Source organism: Cetorhinus maximus, chromosome 3 (assembly GCF_964194155.1).
Source record: "Cetorhinus maximus chromosome 3, sCetMax3.hap1.1, whole genome shotgun sequence".
Taxonomy (NCBI): Eukaryota; Metazoa; Chordata; class Chondrichthyes; order Lamniformes; family Cetorhinidae; genus Cetorhinus; species Cetorhinus maximus.
In genome coordinates this window covers 60363126-60384538 of record NC_135881.1, presented here as the reverse complement: position 1 = coordinate 60384538, position 21413 = coordinate 60363126, and the positions used below count along the sequence as shown (strand labels likewise).

The 21413-nt window shown below is 46.2% G+C and overlaps 1 protein-coding gene across 1 annotated transcript in view; it reads left to right on the top strand.

Moving 5' to 3' along the window:
• Nucleotides 1–21413, top strand: part of itga8 (integrin, alpha 8) — a 277429-nt gene that overhangs the window by 148095 nt on the left and 107921 nt on the right. Inside the window, exons 19-21 of the mRNA XM_078538452.1 lie at nucleotides 11710–11777; nucleotides 12014–12161; nucleotides 13812–13904. Of these exons, the coding sequence (XP_078394578.1) occupies nucleotides 11710–11777; nucleotides 12014–12161; nucleotides 13812–13904 (309 nt within the window). The remainder of the gene's footprint in view (nucleotides 1–11709; nucleotides 11778–12013; nucleotides 12162–13811; nucleotides 13905–21413) is intronic.

The window sequence follows — 21413 nt, the reverse complement described above, 5'->3', positions numbered from 1 at the left end:
AACAATAAAAGAAAAAAACATGAGTGCATCATTCAGAGTTTCAGGCCCCAAATAAACAACATGACATCATCCAGTTGTAACTTTCTTCAGTCCCATTAATCACAAATCAAGTGCAACAAGTTTTACTAAACTGTGCTTTCAATGTTGTAATGGTAAATCACATTAATGGTTCTGAAATGCTGTCAGTGGACCCTCAGGAAATGACTGCAATTGAATATTAACAGTGCACAATGTTTTGGTCAGAATAATGACAATGTTTCTTCATTAACATGCAATCCTCACTGTTCCTCTGTTTTGGGAGGTTTGGGACACTAGACTGGAAAATGCCTTTTTAAATCTACTACAAACAACTGCACCTAAATTTACCTCCCAAAAAATCATGAATTCTCTTCAGGAGGCGCCACAAATCCTTTCCACCACACTTGAATAGAGTCAAGGTGACATGGTTATATTATTTCCCCTTTCCCCTCCTTCCCCACTCAAATTCACTAAAAAAATCTCTTTACTGGTGACAATAGGAACTGTTACAAGGGATCCATTACTCCAAAGAACTACTCTCTGAGTAGCATGAACTTGAGTGATGGTTGTCTGGAATGGTTCCATTCAAACCTCAGGTGAGTACTGAGATGAGTACTGTTTTAGGGTAACAACTGTCTCAGAGGGACCAGTTTCTAACAGCTTGCAGTAGCTATTTGGAGCAGGGATGAGGTGTGGTGCTGTTGGGGAAGGTGGCAGTATCATGTGTGAACCTGTCCTGTGTGTGGGCATTGGAGGGCATTGCCATTCTCCGAAGATTCAGCGACATCTGTACTCACTCCTTACAGTCTATCAGAGTTGGACACAAGCTCAGAGGTCAGTGTCATCACAGACCCAATTCTCTCCTGGGAGTGTTTGTTCAAAGCATTTATTGAAGTATTGGCAGTTTTCACCCTAAAAATCACCAAGCTATTACAGGTTTTAACTAGCATTTGGATGCTGCAACAATTCTACAGGCTGCCCCTGTCCTTAGGATCTTCTGCAAATCATGAGGATCTTTGCACAATGTGCAGCAGATGTAGGTAGTAGACTCCTTACACTTATCCATCATCTCAAACATATGTCTGGAAATTGTTTCCACATGAGATTGATAACGCCCTGTTCATATCCCTTTTGAAGTCCAGACCCCTGAGATCTGGATCTCTCAGCTCCCCAGATACATACGTTGTATATAAAGGAAAAACTTCAAAGAAAAATAGTCTTACCACCTGACTTGCAGGGGGGAGGGTGGAGGGGGGTTGCGGCACTCTAGCCATTTAAAGGTAGGCCCAGAGGAACTTTGCAACAGCCACATTAATACTGAATATCAGATGGTAAGTCATTCCCCACCAATTTTTGGGCCATTCTTGCCATGTTGCCATTGGATGGGAACCCTGAAAATTCAGGATATTCTAATCCTACTTACTAGTACACATGTCTGACCTCTCACTTAAGTAAATGACGTACTGTAGATGAGGTAAATGTAACATGTATGCAAAGTGGCTTCAATGCACATCATAATACGATGTCACCAATGGTGTGAGCTGTGGCTCAGTTGGTAGAATTCTCATCTCAGATGTTTCAGGGTTCAAGTCTCACTCCAGGACTTGCGCATAAAAATCAAGGCTGACACTCCAGTTGAGTATTGAGGAAGTGCTGCACTGTTGGAGGTGCCATCTTTCAGATGAGATGTTGAACTGAGGCCCATCTGCTCTCTTAGGTGGATGTGGAAGGTCCCATGGCACTATTCCAACAAAGAGCAGGGGAGTTATTCTGGTGTTCTGACCAATGTTTATCCCTTAATCGACATCACAAAAATAGATTTTCTGGCCATTATCACATTTCTGTCCATTGGAGCTTGCTGTGCAAAAATTGGCTGCTGTGTTTCATACCTTACAACAGTGGCAACACTTCAAAAGTACTTCATTGGCTGTAAAGCACTTTGAGATGTCCGGTGGATGTAAAATATACTATATAAATGCAAGTCTTTCTTTTCTTACCATGGTATGTAATGGATTCTAAGCTGTTGCATTGGCTGCAAGTGTTATAAAGAGCTGTTACAATCTTACTCCCCCCATGTTCATCTACACATGGTGGGTCTTGGGACGGGATTTTCCCCACATTGCACTGAGTGCGGGAGCAGGCATGAAAACCGGTGTTTTTCCCGCCGGCCACATTGGTGGGTTTTCGTGCCGTATCGTCACTTCCTGCCTCATTAATTATGCATGCACACTAAACACGCTGGATCGCTGGCGGGCTGTTAAATGTCAAAGGGAAATGGATAGGTTTTTTCTTGTTGCAGATGGTCATTGCCCAGCATCTGAGTGGCATGAATGTTACTTGTCCAAGTAAGCCCAAATCTAAATGTTGTGTTGGTCTAGCTGCTTGTTGGCTTCATTATTTGAGGAGCTGTGAATAGAACTGGATGCCTATAAAATCCAAATTTAGAAAATGTTCCAAAATTCGTCAACAGTCTATTGTAAATAATGAGTTGCCAAAATTGGGTGTAGCTAGCACTGTTCCCTTCATCCCTGGTAGTTTGTAAACAGTCCAGACTAATGGAAATACAAATATTGTCTCCTTGCATAGCGATTGAGTGCGAGTGAAACGAGTTCTGGATGTTTTAACTCAGTTTCCAACAGACCATAGCTAAGACTGATAACAGCTACAATATCTCACTTCCAGAGTGCAGATGAAACTTAACATTAGATCCATAGGAAGACAAATGTCGCTTTATAATCACTGACTTCTGCCCTACCCAAAATAAAACTTTGAGATGCCTGCCATTAACTTACATCCTAGGTTACAGCACAAAGATGTAAAATCACTAGATTAGCAGCAGTGAATGTGTAATTCCATAAATTGCATGTAATTACATAGGCTATTCAAATGGATGTGACAAAAGCTGGTCGTATGGCCAACCATGTCCTGCATATCAACTGAAATGTGCTGTATACTAACCCTTGCCTGTTACCTATATTTACCTGTTATCATTGTCTTTTTTTTGGTATGTTATCCTTTTGTACTCCTCACTGTGAAGAACGTCAATGTTGAGGACTGGATTACTGTTCTACTTCTCACACCAAGTGGCAATTACTCCCACGTCAAGATCGTGTTAAAACTGCCGAGGAGTTTTCATTCCCTTTTGTCCCAACAATATTCACAAACCCAGCTTCAGCAAAACACCCTTTGGCCTCACAGACCCCGCCATCCACACCCTGTATCCCTTGATCCCATCATGTTTCTGATGCATGTCTGTTTGTTATCCCCTGAACATTTTGAAGTGGGTGTGCCTATGGCCCATGTGGACCTCACCCATCCCCATCTGGATGCCACTTACACTGTTTATCATATACCCACCCTCGCATCCTCCCCCTGATCATGTAGCTGAGTGCAACCTTCCCCACTCGTAACCCCCAAAACGGCCCAAGCCCTGCAGCCCCTGCTTCTGCTTGAAGCCTGCTGCCCCCCTTCCCTGGTAGAGCCCTAGCCCTGCAGCCCATTAAAAGCCACCTCCACCTTACTGCTGGTCTGGTAGGCAGAGTCTTGCCTGTGACAACCCCCGAAAGTGACGTGGTGCTGTCTGCAAAGTCTGGCACCGATTCCTGTGAGCGCTGAGCAATGCAAGGCAGGCGAACTAACCTGTAAGTGACAAGCGGAGTGCAGGTACACATCACTTCTGTATGTTTGTGAAACGTGACGTTCTAATTACACACTGACATGGCCTGATGATCCAGGATGGGAAGGTGATTCCCTTGAGCAAGGCTTATAATGAGATGCAAATGTATTAAAATGATGTTCCCGAGGTGCAATGGCAGGAAATGCAGCCCACCATTTATGGATGGAGCGGACGATCAGCAAACTGGTTTCACACCTACATAAAACTGATTTTCGGTCTTCTCGTGATATTTTCCGCTCCCGCCCGCCATGAATGGGAGGGGAAAATCCTAGACTCAGTGGAAACATATTAAGATTTAATTGGTCTATACATTTGTATTGTAATGGCATAAATTTGGTACACAAAAGCACATTAAGAAAGCTCTGGACAAACAAGTTAGTTTCTGGAGTCCTTTAATGGATGCATTTTTCTCCCTGGCCATATTAGAGACTGTCAGTCAATTTATTCTTTGCTAAAGTTCCATTTACTGTCCACAAATTAGTTTAAAATAGTTGAATTCGTTGATGCTTTATCACTATCACAAATATGTACAATCAACCCATAGGGGAGAATTTCCCCCCCGTTGGGGGGGAAGTGCAGGAGCGGACACGCCTCCAATTGGACCGCCATTTTACGTGGGTGGGCCAATTAAGACCCGCCCAGCGTGACATCCGCCAGGAAGCGCTATGTGCTCCCTATGCGGGCAGGGGGGGAATCCCTCAGCCGAGAGTGCGCTGTTTCGTGCGCATGCGTGCGAAAGAGCGCACTCATCTCCCTGAGGCTAAGTGCTGCCTCAGGGAGATCGGCGCCAAATTTAAAAATGGTCAAGGAGCAGAAACAAAATTTCCCTGACATGTCCCCTCATGTGACACTGTCAGATGAGTTGGGACATGTCCACCACTTTAACTCTAACCTTTAGTAAATTTTTAAAAATTCTCATGAAACCTCATCCTGCCCGTGGATGAGGTTTCATGCTTTTTCTGAAGCCCGCCAGGGCTCCCGGCCTGCCCGCCAACCTTAAGGTTGGATGGGCAGGTCCATTAATTAAGTCAATTAGTTTTTAAATGGCCTCAATTGGCTGTTGACAGGTCGGCGGGCGCACAGCTGATTCGGCTGCGCCCCCGCTGACCTGAAAATTGAAATGACGCGGGGTGACATCGGGAGTTCCACCCAACGTCATCCCACGTCATTTTACGCATCAGCGAGCAGGCCCCGCCCCCCCGCTCGCCCAACTAATGATCCTGGCCATAAGATCAGCCTGGTCCCTCCACCCTATGTGAAGGAAGAAAAAAAAATATTCCTAAATTGTGTCCCAATGGAATCATAGTAAAACAATATCCCAAAGGACCAGGTAACATTAAAATGATTCCACTTACATACATCTCTGATTTACAACCTCTCATATTGTATATAATTTTTCATAGTTTCTGTCCTAATAGAGAATCCATTCTATGCACCCCATTTATAAAGCATCTTTCACGTAACCTTTTTTGAGTGTGGCTTCCAAAGGCAGCTCAAGCAAGCAGTCCACAGGCTGTGTCAGCACCTCAGCAGCTCAGCTGAGACAGCTCCACAGCAGGAATAGGCATCCAGTTAGCACTATAAAATGGGGAAGCAGCAGGGATGATTCCTTGCATAATCAGAGACCTGGCATTGAGGAATAGTTAGTCCAAATGGCTGATAGACCAAGTGTTGGGGGTGATCACTTACGGTGTCTTGCACTAGCATAATCTGCCAGATCAACTGGTCTGAGCAAGGCACTGCTTTGAAGGATGAACTTGGACTTAATCAGTGATCAGGAGACGAGGAGCAGCAGGAGCAGCACCAAATTCAGCCACAGACAGCAGGGCACAGCAGAGGGGTTGGCCAAGAGGCATGAGGCAGAAGAAGGTGCAACCCCTTGGCCAGAGGATTTATAAACAGAGGGTCAACTTTTTCAGCCTATTGGAGCACCAGTGCCACAAAAAGCTGTGTCTTTCATGACCAGGGGCTGTGGACATATGCGCACTTTTGGACAAGGACCTCGGACCCCAAGGAGTGAATGGATATCCAGTGCCTGTCACAATGAAGCTCACATTCAACCTTAATTCCTATGCTTCTAATTTCTTCCAGGCATTGGCTGCAGACATTGGCAGAATTTCACAATTGTCCACCCATAGCTACATAACACAGGTGAGGGCAGTATGTGAGGGCAGCAGGCAGCATTGAGTTTTCCATGGACACATCCAGCCAGGAAAGAAGATCTGAAGGATTTGTCTCAATGGCAGGATCCCCTCAAGTGCAGGGGGGTGGTATGTTACACCCATGTAGCCATTAAGACATTGTTGGTCCAGTCAAGGGCGGGGGGAGGGGGTGCATTCATAAGAAGGGCTTCCACTCCCTCAACATGCAGGTAATTTGCAACCACTGCAAAAGATTCATGCAAGTGTGTGCAAGATTCCCTGGCAGTTATCATATCTCTTTCATTCAGGGGCTGGTTCAGGTGCTTCATTACTCTTCACGTCACCACATAGTTTCCGTGAGTGGAGCCTATTGAGAAGGAATACCCACTGAAGGCATGTCTCGCAACAACTGTGCGGATCCCAACATCAGATGCAGCAGAACACTGCAGCCACTGCCATGACTCCACCAGGACAGCAGCAGACATGTCATTGTTCTGAACTTACGTTTCTGGTGTGTTGCTCGGCCTGGGGGAGCCCTCCAACATGGACCTTCAAGGGTTTTTTAAATTATTAATGGGGTTTGGGTGCCACTGGCTAGGTCAGCATTTATTGGCCATCTCTAATTGTCCTTGAGAAGGTGGTGGTGAGACCCCCTTGAGCCGCTGCACCCCATGTGGTGTAGGTACACCCACAGTGCTGTTAGGAAGGGAGTTCCAGGATTTTGACCCAGCAACAGTGAAGGAACAGCAATATATTTCCAAGTCAGGATGGTGAGTGACTTGGAGGGTAACTTCCAGGTGATGGTGTTCCCATCTATCTGCTGCCCTTGTCCTTCTAGATTGTTGTGGTCGTGGGTTTGGAAGGTGCTGTCTAAGGAGCCTTGGTGAATTCCTGCAGTGCATCTTGTAGATGGTACACACTGCTGCTACTGTGCATCGGTGGTGGAGGGAGTGAATGTTTGTGGATGGGGTGCCAATCAAGCAGGCTGCTTAGTCCTGGATAGTGTCAACCTTCTTGAGTGTCATTGGAGCTGCACTTATCCAAGCAAGTGGAGAGAATTCCCTCACACTCCTGACTTGTGCCTTGTAGATGGTGGACAGGCTTTGGGGAGTCAGGAGATGAGTTACTTGCCACAGGATTCCTAGCCTCTGACCTGCTCTTGTAGCCACAGTATTTAAATGGCTAGTCCAGTTCAGTTTCTGGTCAATGGTAACCCCCAAGATGTTGATGGTGGGGGATTCAGCGATAGTAATACTAGTGAATGTCAAGGGACGATGGTTAGGTTCTCTTTTGTTGTAGATGGTCATTGCCTGGTGCGAATGTTACTTGCCACTTGTCAGCCCAAGCCTGGATATTGTCCAGGCCTTTTTGCACTTGAACATGGACTGCTTCAGTACTTGAGAAGTCGTGAATGGTACTGAGCATTGTGCAATCATCAGCGAACATCCCCACCTCTGACCTTATGATGGAAGGAAGGTCATTGATGAAGCAGCTGAAGGTGGTTGGGCCTAGGGCACTACTTTGAGGAACTCCTGCAGTGATGCCCTGGAACTGAGATGACTGACCTCCAGCATCTACAACCATCTTCCATTGTGCTTGGCATGACTTCAACCAGCAGGAGTTTACCCCCTGATTCCCATTGACTCCAGTTTCGCTTTGGGTAACGCACATTATGGTGGTGTGCTGCAAATTGTGTAACATGCAGAGAGGAGAGGAGAGGAACTGCAGCCACATAAAGGCCATAAACGCTCTGCATCCTCAGAGGAGGAGGCGGAGGAAGAGGATGCCACGCCATGCTGTGATGCCACTAAGGCATCGGCAGATAGACCTCATCCATGCCAGATTTACATGAGGAGAGATTGTAGCGTTTCTATCCGGCCCCGTTTGAGAAGAGAAACAGGTGCTGCCATTATTCCTTCAGCACATGCATTTCCTCTGGCCCTACCTTTCGCATAGTCATTGCCTGTCCCAAATCCAGACTTTGTCCCACTCCTAACAATCCATTTGCAATACAACACAATAAACCACATGACACTTATGAGGTCAACATTATGACGCTTCATTCAAATGAAGCTTATGGCCAGGATTTCCTGGCTCAATCATGGTGGGATCCGCCGTGGGAGGTTTGGCGGCCCAGCCAAAAATCCATTCACTTTTGGTGGGACCGGACAGTCCTGGTGGTGGGCAGGGCCGGAGAATCCTACCCTATAAGTTTTACAGATTTATCCATAAATTCACCCAAGTGGGGCTCCTAATGATACTACTGCAATTTTTGTGTTCTCATCCATGAGCTGCTGCATGGTGCTCCCTCTGTGGCTGAGGAAGCCTGCATTAGTTCCTGTTCTGTCAAAGGGGATGCCCATAACCACCGCCTGCCACTGACTACCCCAACTGGATTCGTGTAGGGACAGCCTCAGCCATGAGGCAGGAAGCTGAGTATGTCTTTGTCAGAGGGGCTGGGGAATGGGCAGTCGATGACCATGTGATGCTTTAAGGATGCCCCCCATAGCTAGTAGGCCTGCTTTCCTCTGCCCTTTTAGGGTAAACCTGCACTGGGCTGCTAACCAGGAGTGGGAGAGCAACTGGCAGCACTTCCATGCTTCTGTCAGCCATTACTGGAACAGAACAATCAATGCTGCTAAGCACTGCAGTCATGCTATGAAGACCACTTCTGTGCTCCTGCATCACTGGAAGGCCTGCTGTATAGGAGCCTCCATGAGGGTTACCACACTTTCAACAGAGGTCTTCATGCACTCACTGGACTGAGAGATAGTAGCACTCATGACATGGGTGAACTCCTCCAACTTTGGCTGTGCACTGTTTCAGGGAACTCAGCCAGATGCCTGCACATCTCCTTTTGCTGATTCACAAGCACCTGCTTTGTGCATGACCTTGAGGCTCAGCATCTCCTCTGAGCTGAGCATGGCTGATGCTGTTCTCCACCCTTTGATGGGGACTGCCCACAGGCACCACTGTCTTCAATCACCTGCTCACATGTGATGCCTTCCTCAGCCTATGCCAGCCATTCTACACACCTGAAGAACCACTGAGGTGCCAGTATCTGCGCTGTTGGAGGGTGTGCTTGCCTCGTGTGTCACTTCCCCTCTGAGGCCGGCACTGCTTCCTCCACTACTTCCTACTCTTCCTCTGACATTGGCCCTGCTGTTTAGAGAAGACATAGGCTAATGAAGGTCGTATCTCTCTGTCGTTCCTTTTGTGGACAGTTCTAGCTACCTTGCAAATTTGAATGTCTGGATACAAAAAAGCACACACGAGCAAGCTGCTCCACAACAGTGCCATGGTTCAGATATTATGCTATCTCCCGATCGTTAGTGCACCCCCATCTTGCCCTCATCTACTGCATGACCTGCTGAAACACTGTCAACCACCAGCGTGAGGATTGAGATGATGGCCACTCCACCCCTGGTGCACTCTCTCTCTCTCTCTCTCTCTCTCTCTCCTCCCAGGCGTTGTATGGGGTCTCTTTTCCTGTGAAGTCAAGGACAGGAGAGTCATGAGTGGAAGGGTTCCTATCTGCACTTGAGAAGGCAGTGTGACACTTAAGACTTCTCAGACTATTCATGTCACAGTGCTATTTTCATGTCTTCCATGAGTGGCCATCATGTGAATGCTTCCTTTGGTCACGGATTGCACAAGTCTCAGTATTAGTGCGAATTACTATCATTGAAGTGAAGCAGTGCGGAGGCTAGCTGCACTTACCAAATCTTCACGTATGCCACCTCTGGAATTCATGCCACTCACCTTCCTAGACCTCAGCAGGTCATTGAATTGCTTCCGGCATTGAATCCAGGTTCCCCTCATTACATTGCAGCTGGACACCTCCTGCACCATCTCCGCCGTGCTTGCTTTCTCATTGCTGCCGGCCTCCTCCTCCCATTTTCTGGAAACAATATATGCCTGTAGGCACTCACTGCCTCCACCATCTCAAAGGAGGCCTCATTGAGTCTTGGGGCTGCCCTTCCACGCTGGCCCTTTGTCCTGATGCTCTCTCTGTGATACTTCTCAGTCAATAGGCACTCTGCATGCAGCCACCGTTCAGACTGCCAGGCGCCTTTAAATGGTTTGCCCGACTTCCCTCTCCTGCTTCCCAAACCCATTCACCATCTCTAACTGGATGGCAAATGCGGAGGCAGCCTGTTGGCCATCAGATACCAGTGGGGTCGAAATGGTCCTGATCCAACATTATTTTCTATGTCGGGAGGATCCTGCCCCATGTGTGGATGGACAATACAAATTGCTTGTTATGAGGAAAGTGTTTGATTTGGAAATGTTTCCAATGTGAACCTAATTAAAAGTTTGTAAGATTTTTAAAAAATAAATTTGTACATGAATAAAAAGAAGATAAACTATTAGAAGCATGTTTCATTGAAACTGTTTTAAGTTTTAAATTTGAATTTTCACCGTGAGATAAAAAGGATCTAACTAGAGAGAGAAAGATTTATTAATAACAAATAATTCAACATGCTCAGAGTAGAGCAAAAGAATTTACAACTGCAAAATAGATGATGCAATGTAACAAAAAGATTGCTACTTCCTTCCACAACTCTAGTTTTGCTGCTCGATCCCCCTTTTACAGGAGGCAAGAAACACCCTAGGGTGCCATTGCAGTGAGCAAGTCTCCAGAAGGAGACCCTGGATGATCACATGGCATTTTCCTGTTTACAGGCACAGGCTATACATCACCTATTCAGATTGGCATGCATCCCACAAATGATGGATTTTCCAGTTTGTTGTGGAAGTTGGTGTACTTTGCCAAAGTATACGGACACCCATCCTTATGGCCAAATTTGAGAGCAGTGTTTATATTGCTTCCCATGGTGGATTTTGTGTCCCTGACAAATAAACTGATCTTGGTCCAGTGGCCTCCCTGAATTGTTGCCCTGAAATTTGGATTCTGGAGCATGACCAGAACATGTGTCAAAGTATGCCTTTTAGGCTGCAGTCCGTCCAATATTCCTCTACTAGCTGTGAGCGAAATTTCTAGGGTCTAGCATTTGTGAAATCTGAACAGCATGTGGGTTTCTTTCTGGATCATTTTGGTTTCCCTGTATTTTGCTGCAAGTAGAGCTCATCAACATTCGTTTCCAAACTTCTCCCCATTGCTCATTTAGGCAGGTGAGATCTTTCTTACTTGTGAAAACGAAGCTCTGGGGAGGGAAAGATTGATTTATACTGGAGTTTGAGGAATTGTCTGCTATTAACAGGGTCAGTTCCCCCTGGTATTTCTAACAAGGACCACATCTTTTATAGAAAGGAACAATCTTGTGTTGCTTTGTCCAGCTAATTGCAGTGTTCATTACAGCAGATGAATAAAAGAAATTGTGGAGACATACTGAGATTATATGAAGTAAGGAAATTTACGAGTGAATATTAATGCATTAGATTATAGATAGTCTAATGCACTGTCTTAGATGTATTTGTTCTAATTCTTGGCATTTAGCCAACTAGCACATGCTTAAGCAATTTCCTTGGCCCTGCACTATGGCAAGGATCAGAGAGCCTAATTCTTGCATCGAGTTGGGTCTGACTCTTGATGCTGGTTAGAAAACAATTTAAATGTTGTTTCTAGGACCTTATTTACAACATTAGAATGATTCTTATGCATCAATCGAGGTATTCAAGTGGATATTAGATGATTATTTGAATAGAAACAATGTGCAAATGTACGGGGAAAAGGCAGGACAATGGCACTAGGTCATAATGCTCATTTGGAGAGATGGTGCGGACATGAGGGGCTGAATAGCCTCCTTCTGTGCCTTTAACATTCTGTGATTCTGTGATCTCATAACTAATACAAAACCTTCAAACTAAATGCCAGCCTTTATTATTGTGGCCTTTTCTTTCCTCACATAGGCACACATTCTCCTGGACTGCGGAAAGGACAATGTTTGCATCCCGGCACTTAAACTCACAGCTACCCCGTAAGTTGAAAATTATATATGTCGCACATTTCCCTAAAGCTTATCAGCATATAAGTCAAATATGTGGGCGTTCATCATGGCAGATTTGTGATCTTTTTTATTGTCAGTAAGAGACCAGAGAAGTGATATCTTTAACATCTGTGGAGTTTATTTATGATTGGTAGCATCCTGTCGATTTGACGAGGAGAGGATAAAGATTACAATGCATTGATGCTTCACCTTTTTGTGCTTCACAGTGATAGACAACAGCTAATATTTGGAGATGAAAACCCTCTTACTTTAATCATAAACGGGAGGAATGAAGGGGAAGGAGCATATGAAGCAGAACTCAGTGTTATAATACCACCCGAAGCAGATTACATTGGTGTGATACGGAACAATGAGGTAATAGAACTAAAGCCATCTGATTAGTCTCAGTACCTGTGGTTTGTAGATTGTCAAACAATAATTCTAAATGGATTTCTTTAGACAAAATCTTACAAGTGGCTCAAATTTGGTGATAGTTATGAAGTCAACATTGGTTACCTTTTGTGCAAGAATCTCTCCTATAGTTACTGTTGAATTTGCGACATAAAATGTATTGGCCATGTGGAATTGATCGTGAAGGAATATGAAGAAGTGTGTAATATTGAACCTTTCTAAGTTCAGGAGTTGAATTTCAAGAATAATGATGTCACTATGCAATGTGACAGTGGTTTGCTTAAAGACATCACTTTCTATTAACTTATTGTCTTTAGAATATCATAGTCTTTTCAAAATAAAGTTGAACAGCTAAGTATATATAAGGGCTGGGGCTGTAATGTTTGATGCCTGTGATGCAGCTCTGCATTTTCCACTGGTGTCATGTTACAGGACATTAAGGCTGCAGAGTTCCTGTTGTGTGAAGAGCCCGTACATCGTGGGCTGTGTTTTTATAGCCACCCCAGCAGCAACACCCTCCAACACCCTTACCAAATCGACCACAGCCCCCCTCTCCCACTCTGCCATCATCAGGGCCTGCCTGACTGGCTCCCATGACCCCTGACCCCACTCATCTTGCTGCAAGGGCAGCAACTGTCGCCATGTCCTTTTTGTTCCAGGTGCATTCCCAGCAATGGCCACCGCTCCCAGTGGCACTGCTGGGACTGAAGGTCTCTGATTGGCAGGCAGCTTTTGAGGCCAGACTTCCATCTTTTAAAGTGAGGAGAGCCCCACCGGCAACTCATTCACTGCGTGATGGGTGTAAAATCCTGCCAGGGTTCCTCCAAATGGCTGAAGCAGGGTTGCTCCCACCTCCCTGATTAAGTAGGAGGATGGAAGGGACTGACACAATTCCCAGACAGTGGTGGTGGGATGACACCCATTATCCCTGAGGCCACCCCAGTTTAGTGGTGCCTCAGGGATTAAACAAAAGCCACATGGTTTTCCTGGGAAGGCCGCCCAACAAATTCTGTCTGATCTGGGTGTCCAGCAGTGGGATGGGAGGTGGGGGTGGGTGGTGGCTGCTGAAAGCCACCCACTGCCCTTGTCTCTGGCCCCCCTACCCCTTCCTCCATGATCCCCATCCCGTGATCCCCCTGACTCATTTGGCCTGGGATCCCAAAATGACCCTGGACCTGGGTGGGTGCAGTGCCGTCATCAGCCACCGCTCCCGCTGGTGCTGGCAGCATGAGGAGCTGTCAGCCGCTGGCTGGAAGCTCTCAGCAGGAAGGATTTCCATCAGAGGGAACCTCAATCGCAGGGAGGCCGACATTGGCCACTTAAGTGCCTAAAGGAGCCTCCCCTACATAACTCACAGAAACTCCTCATCGGTTCTCTCACCGGTGGGTGAGACCTCCACTGGCCCCACAAAATCCAACCCAGATGGAACAATGACTATCCATATGGGCAACTTTCTCTATTTACAGCTTCTTGAGCAGGAGCAAAATAGTTGTTTTTTATGTGACAAGGGAAAATGCCCAGAGCCTCCAAAATTTAAATTGCAAAATTGTAACCCCAGCTAAACATTTGTGCAAAAAGCCTTATGGTTTATGTCACCTTGTGCTTTGTTCCCAGGCACTGAGCAAGCTAAGCTGTGCCTATAAAGTTGACAATTCAACTCAAATGGTTGTCTGTGACCTCGGGAACCCTATGACAGCTGGAACCAATGTAAGTAATATGACTTTTCTGAATTGTACAATTTAGGTTTTTTTTGGGCTCAGTGGAAATGATAGTTCAATGTCCATATATTGAGTGAAGGAGAAAGCCATCATTCAATTCCATTTTGGAGGGCTGTTATTTAACAAAAAAGTTTGGGTTTTACTATTATTTTTAAATAATCAGGTTGCTTCCAGAGAGAAGAGTTTTGGATGCATGTTTTAAGCATTTGTAAAAGGTGGAACTTCAGATTTAATGTGTTGGTGTGGATTACATCATTACATCACTTGAGTTTGATGTCACAAATCAGCATACAGCATCTCTGATCCCAAGCAAAGGAACAGCTCAGCAAATACCGTTTCATATAGTTATGTCCTTTTTTAGTGCAGCCGTCACATTAATATACTATTTGATTATGCTGCAAGAACAGAACTTAGCCAGCAAACCTTTAATGCCCCAGGCTGTATATCCAATCAAAAGGATATCTCTTACGAACTGTTGTGTGACACAGCAATGGTCAAAAACACAAAATGGAAGAAGAAAATTTTAACCCTAAGAAAGGACGGGTTTGAGTCCGGTAGGGGGTGGAGGTGGGGGGAGTGAGAGGTAGGGCGGGGTTAGAATCTTAACAATCAGATTCCCGAGCCAAACCTGCCTCCCATCTTCCCCCCTCCATCTTTAACTGAGGCAGGAAGGTGAATGGACAACCAGCCTGTTACAAGGAGGCAGGTTGATACTTTGAATATGATAAAGTGGCTGTAAAGCTCATTGACATTCAGCCAGATTTCCTGAGCCTTGCTCTCCTCTTATACCACCCCCCCAACACCCCACCCCCATTGAGGTGTTCCCCCGATGTGGACTTGCCTGGTCCTGCTGCCATAAGAACATAAGAAACATGAGCAGGAGTAGGCCATTTGACACCTTGACCCTGGTCCACCATTCAACAAGATCATGGCTGATCTGATTGTGGCCTTAAACCCACTTTCCAACCTTCTTTCAATAACCCTTGAGTCTCTTGTTGATCAAAAATTTGTCAGAATATATTCAATGACCCAGCCTCCACTTCTCTCTGGGTAGAGAATTTTAATAATCCTCTGAGGGAAGAAAATCCTCCTCATCTTGGTCTTAAGTGGAGATCCTTAAACTGTACGCCCGAGTTGGAGATAACCCCACGAGGGGAAACATTCTCTCAGCATCTACCCTGCTTCAGCCCCCCATTCAGAATCTTATTAAAGATTAAGGGTGCAATCGTCCCAGATTTGCAGTGCGGTAGCAGGCGGGAAAAATGACGCTGTAACCACCAGCCGCAATGGCAGCTTCTCACGCCGTATCGTCCCAATTCCGTCGCATTAATTATGCATTCCCGGGAAACACGCCGTTTCGATAATGGGCGGATTCTCATTCGCCTGCCATGCCATCACCTCGCTGTTTCATCACGCCGGGCACCATATTTAAAGTGCAGCCGTACGCATACCTCTCAGTGCTTCTAGCCCAGGGCTGCTGCAAAGAAGACATGGCCCTGAAAGGTGAGAAGACTGCAGCCCCTTTGTTTAATGACATGTCCCTTGAGTGCCTTTTGGGCTCAGTGGAGGCCCGCTGTGATGTCCTCTACTCCCGCTCTGGCCGCAGGATGGACAGCCGCATCACTAAACCAGCATGGGAGGCGGTGACAGTGGTGGTCAGCGCTAATTCTCTGCCAAAGAGGACAGCCACCCAGTGCTGCAACAGGATGAATAGTCTCATCCGTTACACCAAGGTTTGTCACTCTTCTTATCACACTCAACTCACACACTCACAAACCCGTCACACATCCACACGGATCGCACACCTCAAGGCACAACACCAGTAATTCTCACACACACCCTCACATCTTCCTCAAGCTCATATTCTCTGGTGCTCGTGTCCTCATCCCGTCCATGTCTCCGCTCACCACACAAACATTCCATGCGGTGCCATGTGTCCTGCTCACATTCTTTCTATCTGTTTTCATGCAGGAGAAGCTGGCTCACAACAGCAGATACAGGTCCCAGACTGGGGGTGGAGTGGCTCACATAAGGCCCTCACTCACTCTGAGGAACGTGCCATTGCGCTGTCTGGTGAGGATGTGGACTGTGCCAGCAGAGACAGTGAGGTTGGTGGCGAACACCTTTGTGAGAATCCTGCACCACATCATCCCTCTCTCAAGGCAAATGTGAGTGCTCTCTCTCCTGTTTTTGACTCTGCTGCCATGCGCTAATTATCTCTACTTTGGTTCACAGGGAGCTCCGCCAAGGGACCGATGCCCTCAGCCAGCCAGTACCTCGGCACCATCTAGGTCCGCACCTCCAGCCAAGAGGACACCTCCTCCATCGAAGAGCTGGAAATAAGCAGCCTGGAAGATCCGTCACAGCGCTTACCCACACCCTCCACCAGCGCAGATACACATACCTCGGTGAGACCTAGATCTAGAACAAGTTCGGGTTCACAATGTGGTGGTCACTGCAAGGACATGTATCCGCAGCAGGAGGAGGCAGGTTCAGCTGAACTCCCTGGCACTCAGACTACTGCTGGGGAAGAGACACCTGTCAGATCTGAGTCAGATGATGAGCCTCTGGATTTGGCCTTCCAACTCATCGCTGAGAGTCAGCAGAAGCTAGGGGAATATCACGTAGAGTTCTTGGAAGCCCTCAACAGAGTGGCATGCGAGTCGGAGGAGTGCGTCCGCCTGATCTCTGATGAAGTGGTGCCCACATGTGCACATATGGAGGTCTCCATGGGAAGGCTGGTGGATGCCATGGAGACCCTGGTCCAGCAGAATGCGGAGATGTGCGCGGACCTGCACTCCATCGCTGGAACCATGGGATTGGCAACGTGAGAGGGAAACGGGGCACCTCGATGTCTCTCCAGGTGCTCCTGCCCCTCAAGGAGTCAGTCTGGAGCCCTCAGGCACCCAAAGGGAGGAGGAGTAGCAGCTGGACCCCCCTGGGTCATCCACTCAGAGATCTCAAAGGCTGTCTGCTCCCTCGGAGTCCCCTTTGCCTGTGGCCCCCTCTCCGCACTCCTTCTCCCCTCCAAAATCCTTCCCCTACACCTTCCACCCCACTTACCCCTACGCCCCTGAGTTGCTATCTTCTCCCCCATTACCCCCTCCTCCCCCCCAACCTCGCTCCCCCTGACATCTTCGTTCACCCCTCTCAACTTCACCCCCCCGACACCTTTGTTTCCCCCTCCAACCTCACCCTCTAACACCTCTCCCAGTCGATCTGAGACCTTCCTCTCCCCACCCCCCGACCTTTCTCCCCATGCATCTTCCTCTCCCAAACACAGCTGGATATTCCTCTCCACCCCTCAACCATCATCCGTTGTGAGCAGACCCTCAACCGAGACTTTCCACCTTCTGTGAGCTGCTTTGCGGTGGAGCCAAGTTCATGAGATTCCACCCAGCATACCATGGACGTTCCTCCAGGGTCCCATTGCTGTCAGGCTCCAGCATTTTCCGCTCCTCAGATGTTCGCGATATGAGTAAGGCCCTGGCGGTAAGTCCCAACTTCTGCATGTCACATTTGTCAAGGCATGTTGTGCACCGGCATGTGTTCCCACTGACATGGGCGGACGATCCAGTGGGGTGGATGATTCTGGCGGGCTGGCCTTAGAATGATATACAGATGTATTGCAATGAGGTTTTCGATGTCCGACAGCGCGAGTCTTGACCCGCCAATGACAGGCAGAGCAGACGATTGCAAGCTGGTTTCATGACGCTTCTCGCCATATTGTCCACTCGCACAGCTGAACACGCCCAACACCAGCGGGCATGGAAAATTCTGCCCTAAATCTTATACGTTTCAAAAACATCACCTCTTATCTCCTGAACTCCAATAAGTATAGACCCAACCTGCTCAACCCCTTCATCCCAGGAATCAACCAAGAATCAACCAACCTTTTAAAAAGAGCACGGAGAGTGAGGAGAGTTCATTTTGAAAAGTGTGTGGAGTGCGGAGGGGAGTTCGTTTTAAAATGTGTGCGGAGAGTGAGAGGAGTTCATTTTAAAAAGCAGCGGAGAGCAAGTGGAGTTCATTTTGAAAAGTGTGCGGAGAGCGAGGAGAGTTCATTTTGAAAAGCACATGGAGAGCGAGGAGAGTTCATTTTAAAAAGCAGCTGAGAGCGAGGGGAGTTCATCTTAAAAAGCAGCAGAGAGCGAGGAGAGTTCATTTTGAAAAGTGTGTGGAGAGCGAGGAGAATTCATTTTAAAAAGTGTGTGGGGAGTGAGGGGAGTTCATTTTAAAAATAACGCGGAGAGCGGCTGATTGGTGAGTTGGGATGGTGAGTATTTCTAGTCTTTAAAGTAAAATTAAGGTGTTTAGTTTTGTGTTTTGGTCTCTAGTCTTTATTTTTTCTTCCCTAAAAATAGCTTGTTAAGTATAAGATTAATACTAGTATAAAAATTAATTATAATAAATTGTAAAAAGCGGGGGATTCTTCAAGTGTAAAGAGCAGGGATACTAGAGCAATTAATTAATAAATTAAATAAAATACAATAGCTATGGCAGGGCGGGTGATATGTTGCTGCTGCAGCATGTGGGGGCTGCTGGACACCAAGGTGATCCAGGGCAAGCACATCTGTAGTAAGTGTTTGCAGCTCAAGGAACTTCAGATCCAAGTTAAGGAGCTGGAGTCTGAGCTGCAGACATTGCGCCACATCAGGGAGGGGGAAAGTTACCTGGACACTTTGCTGTAGTAGGTGGTCACACCCCTCAGATTGGATAATTCAAACTTGGGCTGTGATCAGGAGGGTGTGACTGCAGGTGAGGCAGGTATGGGGACCCAGGGGTAGCAGTCGAGGAGCCTCGGCCCCTGCAAGTGTCCACCAGTTACAAGGTTCTTGCAAGCTGTGTGGACAAGAGCGGGGACTGCAGGGAGGATGAGCGAATTGACCGCGTCTCTGTGGTACAGGGAGCCATTCAAGTGGGAGGAGGAAATAGGAACGTAGTAGTGGTAGGGGACAGTATAATTAGGGGGATAGAAACTGTTCTGTGCTGCTGTGAACGTCAGTCCCGAAGGCTGTGTTGCCTACCCAGTGCCAGGTTTAAGGACATCCCCTCAGGGACAGAGAGGAACTTGGAATTGGAGGGGAGGGATCCAGTTGTTGTCGTCCACGTTGGTACCAACGACATTGATAGGACTAGAAAGGAGGTTCTGTTGAAAGAATTTGAACAGTTAGGAGCTAAGTTAAAAAGTAGAACCTCTAAGGTAATAATCTTGGGATTACTACCTAAGCCATGGGCAAACTGGCATAGGGTAAATAAAGTCAAGGAGTTAAATGCATGGCTCAAAGATTGGTGTGGGAGGAGTGGCTTTCAGTTCATGGGGCACTGGCACCAGTACTGGGGTAGAAGGGAGCTGTTCCGGTGGGAAGGGCTTCACTTGAACCGTGCCAGGACCAGTGTCCTGGCGAAGTAAATAACTAGGGCCGCAGAGGGGGCTTTAAACTAAATGGGGGTGGGGGGGGGGGGGGGGGGGGGAGGTGGGTGGGATGCGGGGTTGTGGAAAGGAGATACGTAGGTTTAAAAAGCAAAAGAATTTGGCAGCTTTGCAGGGCAGCTATTTAGATAATGCTACCCAGAGTGTGACAGGAAGCGACAGAGTGTACAAACATAAAAAAAAAAGCAACAAATCGGGTCAAAGGGGAGAAAAATGGTAAAAAGGCAAAATTAGTGGCTCTTTACTTAAGGGCACACAGTATTTGGAACAAAATAAATGAATTAATGGCACAAATAGAGGTTAATGGGTATGATGTTATAGTCATTACGGACACATGGTTACAAGGAGATCAAAGCTGGGAACTAAATATTCAGGGGTATGCGACCTTTTGAAAGGACAGGCTGAAAGGAAAGGGTGGCGGGGTAGCTTTGTTAGTATGGGATGGAATAAGTGTGATAGCAAGAAATGACCTTGGATCAGAAAATGTAGAATCCATTTGGGTGGAGGTAAGAAATAACAAGGGGAAGAAAACACTGGTGGGAGTAATCTATAGGTTCCCTATACCGTAGGATAGACAATAAATCAGGAGATAATGAGGGGATGTAAAAAAAGACAGTACATTAATCATGGGTGACTTTAATCTTCATGTAGATTAGGAAAATCAAATTGGTAGATGAAGCCACGATCAAGAATTCATAGAGTGTATTTGGGGCAGTTTCCTAGAACAATATGTTATGGATCCAACCAGGGATCAGGCTATTTTATATGTGGTAATTTGTAATGAGGCAGTTTTGATAAATGATCTCAGAGCAAAAGATCCCCTAGGAAACAGTGACCATAACATGGTAGAATTTAGCATTCAGTTTGAGAGTGAGAAACTTAGGTTGGAAACAACTGTGCTAAACTTAAATAAGGGTAACTACAAAGGAATGAAGGCAGAGTTGGCTGGAGTGGACTGGGAAAGGAGTTTAGCAGAAAAGACGGTTGTTGAACAATGGCAGACGTTTAAGAAAATAGTTCCTGACTCATAACAAAGATATATCCCAATGAGGAAGAAGCATACTAGGAAGGGGTAAAACAACCATGGTTAACCAAAGAAATCAAGGATAGTATCAAATTGAAAGAATAAAATGTACAATGTGGCAAAGATTTGTGGTAAGCTGGAGGATTGGGAAAGTTTTAAAAACCAACAATAGATGACCAAAAAAATAAAGAGGGAGAAAATAAACTTTGAGGGTAAACTAGCAAGTAATATAAAAATGGACAGTAAAAACTTCTTCAAATATATAAAAAGGAAGAGAGAGGCCAAAGTGAACATATGCCCTTAGAGAATAAGGCTGGGGAAATAATAATGGGGAACGAGGAAATGGCAGAGGAGTTTGCATCAGTCTTTATAATAGAAGACACTGATAGCATTCCAAAGATACTAAAAAATCAAGGGACAAAAGGCGGGGAGGAAATAAATACAATAGCTATCACTCGAGAAAAAGTACTAGAGAAATTGATGGGGTTAAAGGCTGATAAGTCCCCTGGACCTGATGGGCTGCATCCTAGGTTATTAAAGGAAGTAGCTACAGAGATAGTGGATGCACTGTTGCTAATCTTCCAAGAATCCTTAGATTTTGGAAAAGTCCCAGAGGATTGGAAAACTGCCAATGTAACACCCTTATTCAAAAAGGGAGGGAGACAAAAAACAGGTAACTATTGGCCAGTTAATAAATCTCCTGATTTATTGGCCAGTTAGCTTAACATCCATCATTGGGAAATTGTTAGAGTCTATTATAAAGGATGTAATAGCAGAGCATTTAGAAATGCATAATATAATCAAGCAGAGTCAGCATGGCTTCATGAAGGGGAAATCATGCCTGACAAATTTATTAGAATTCTTTGAGGAGGTAACAAGCAGGATAGATAAAGGGGAACCAGTAGATGTAATATATTTGGATTTCTAAAAGGCATTCAATAAGGTACTGCACATAAGGCTACTTAAAAAGCTAAGAGCCCATGGTTTTGGGATAGTATATTAGCATGGATAGAGGATTGGCTAACTAATAGAAGACAGAG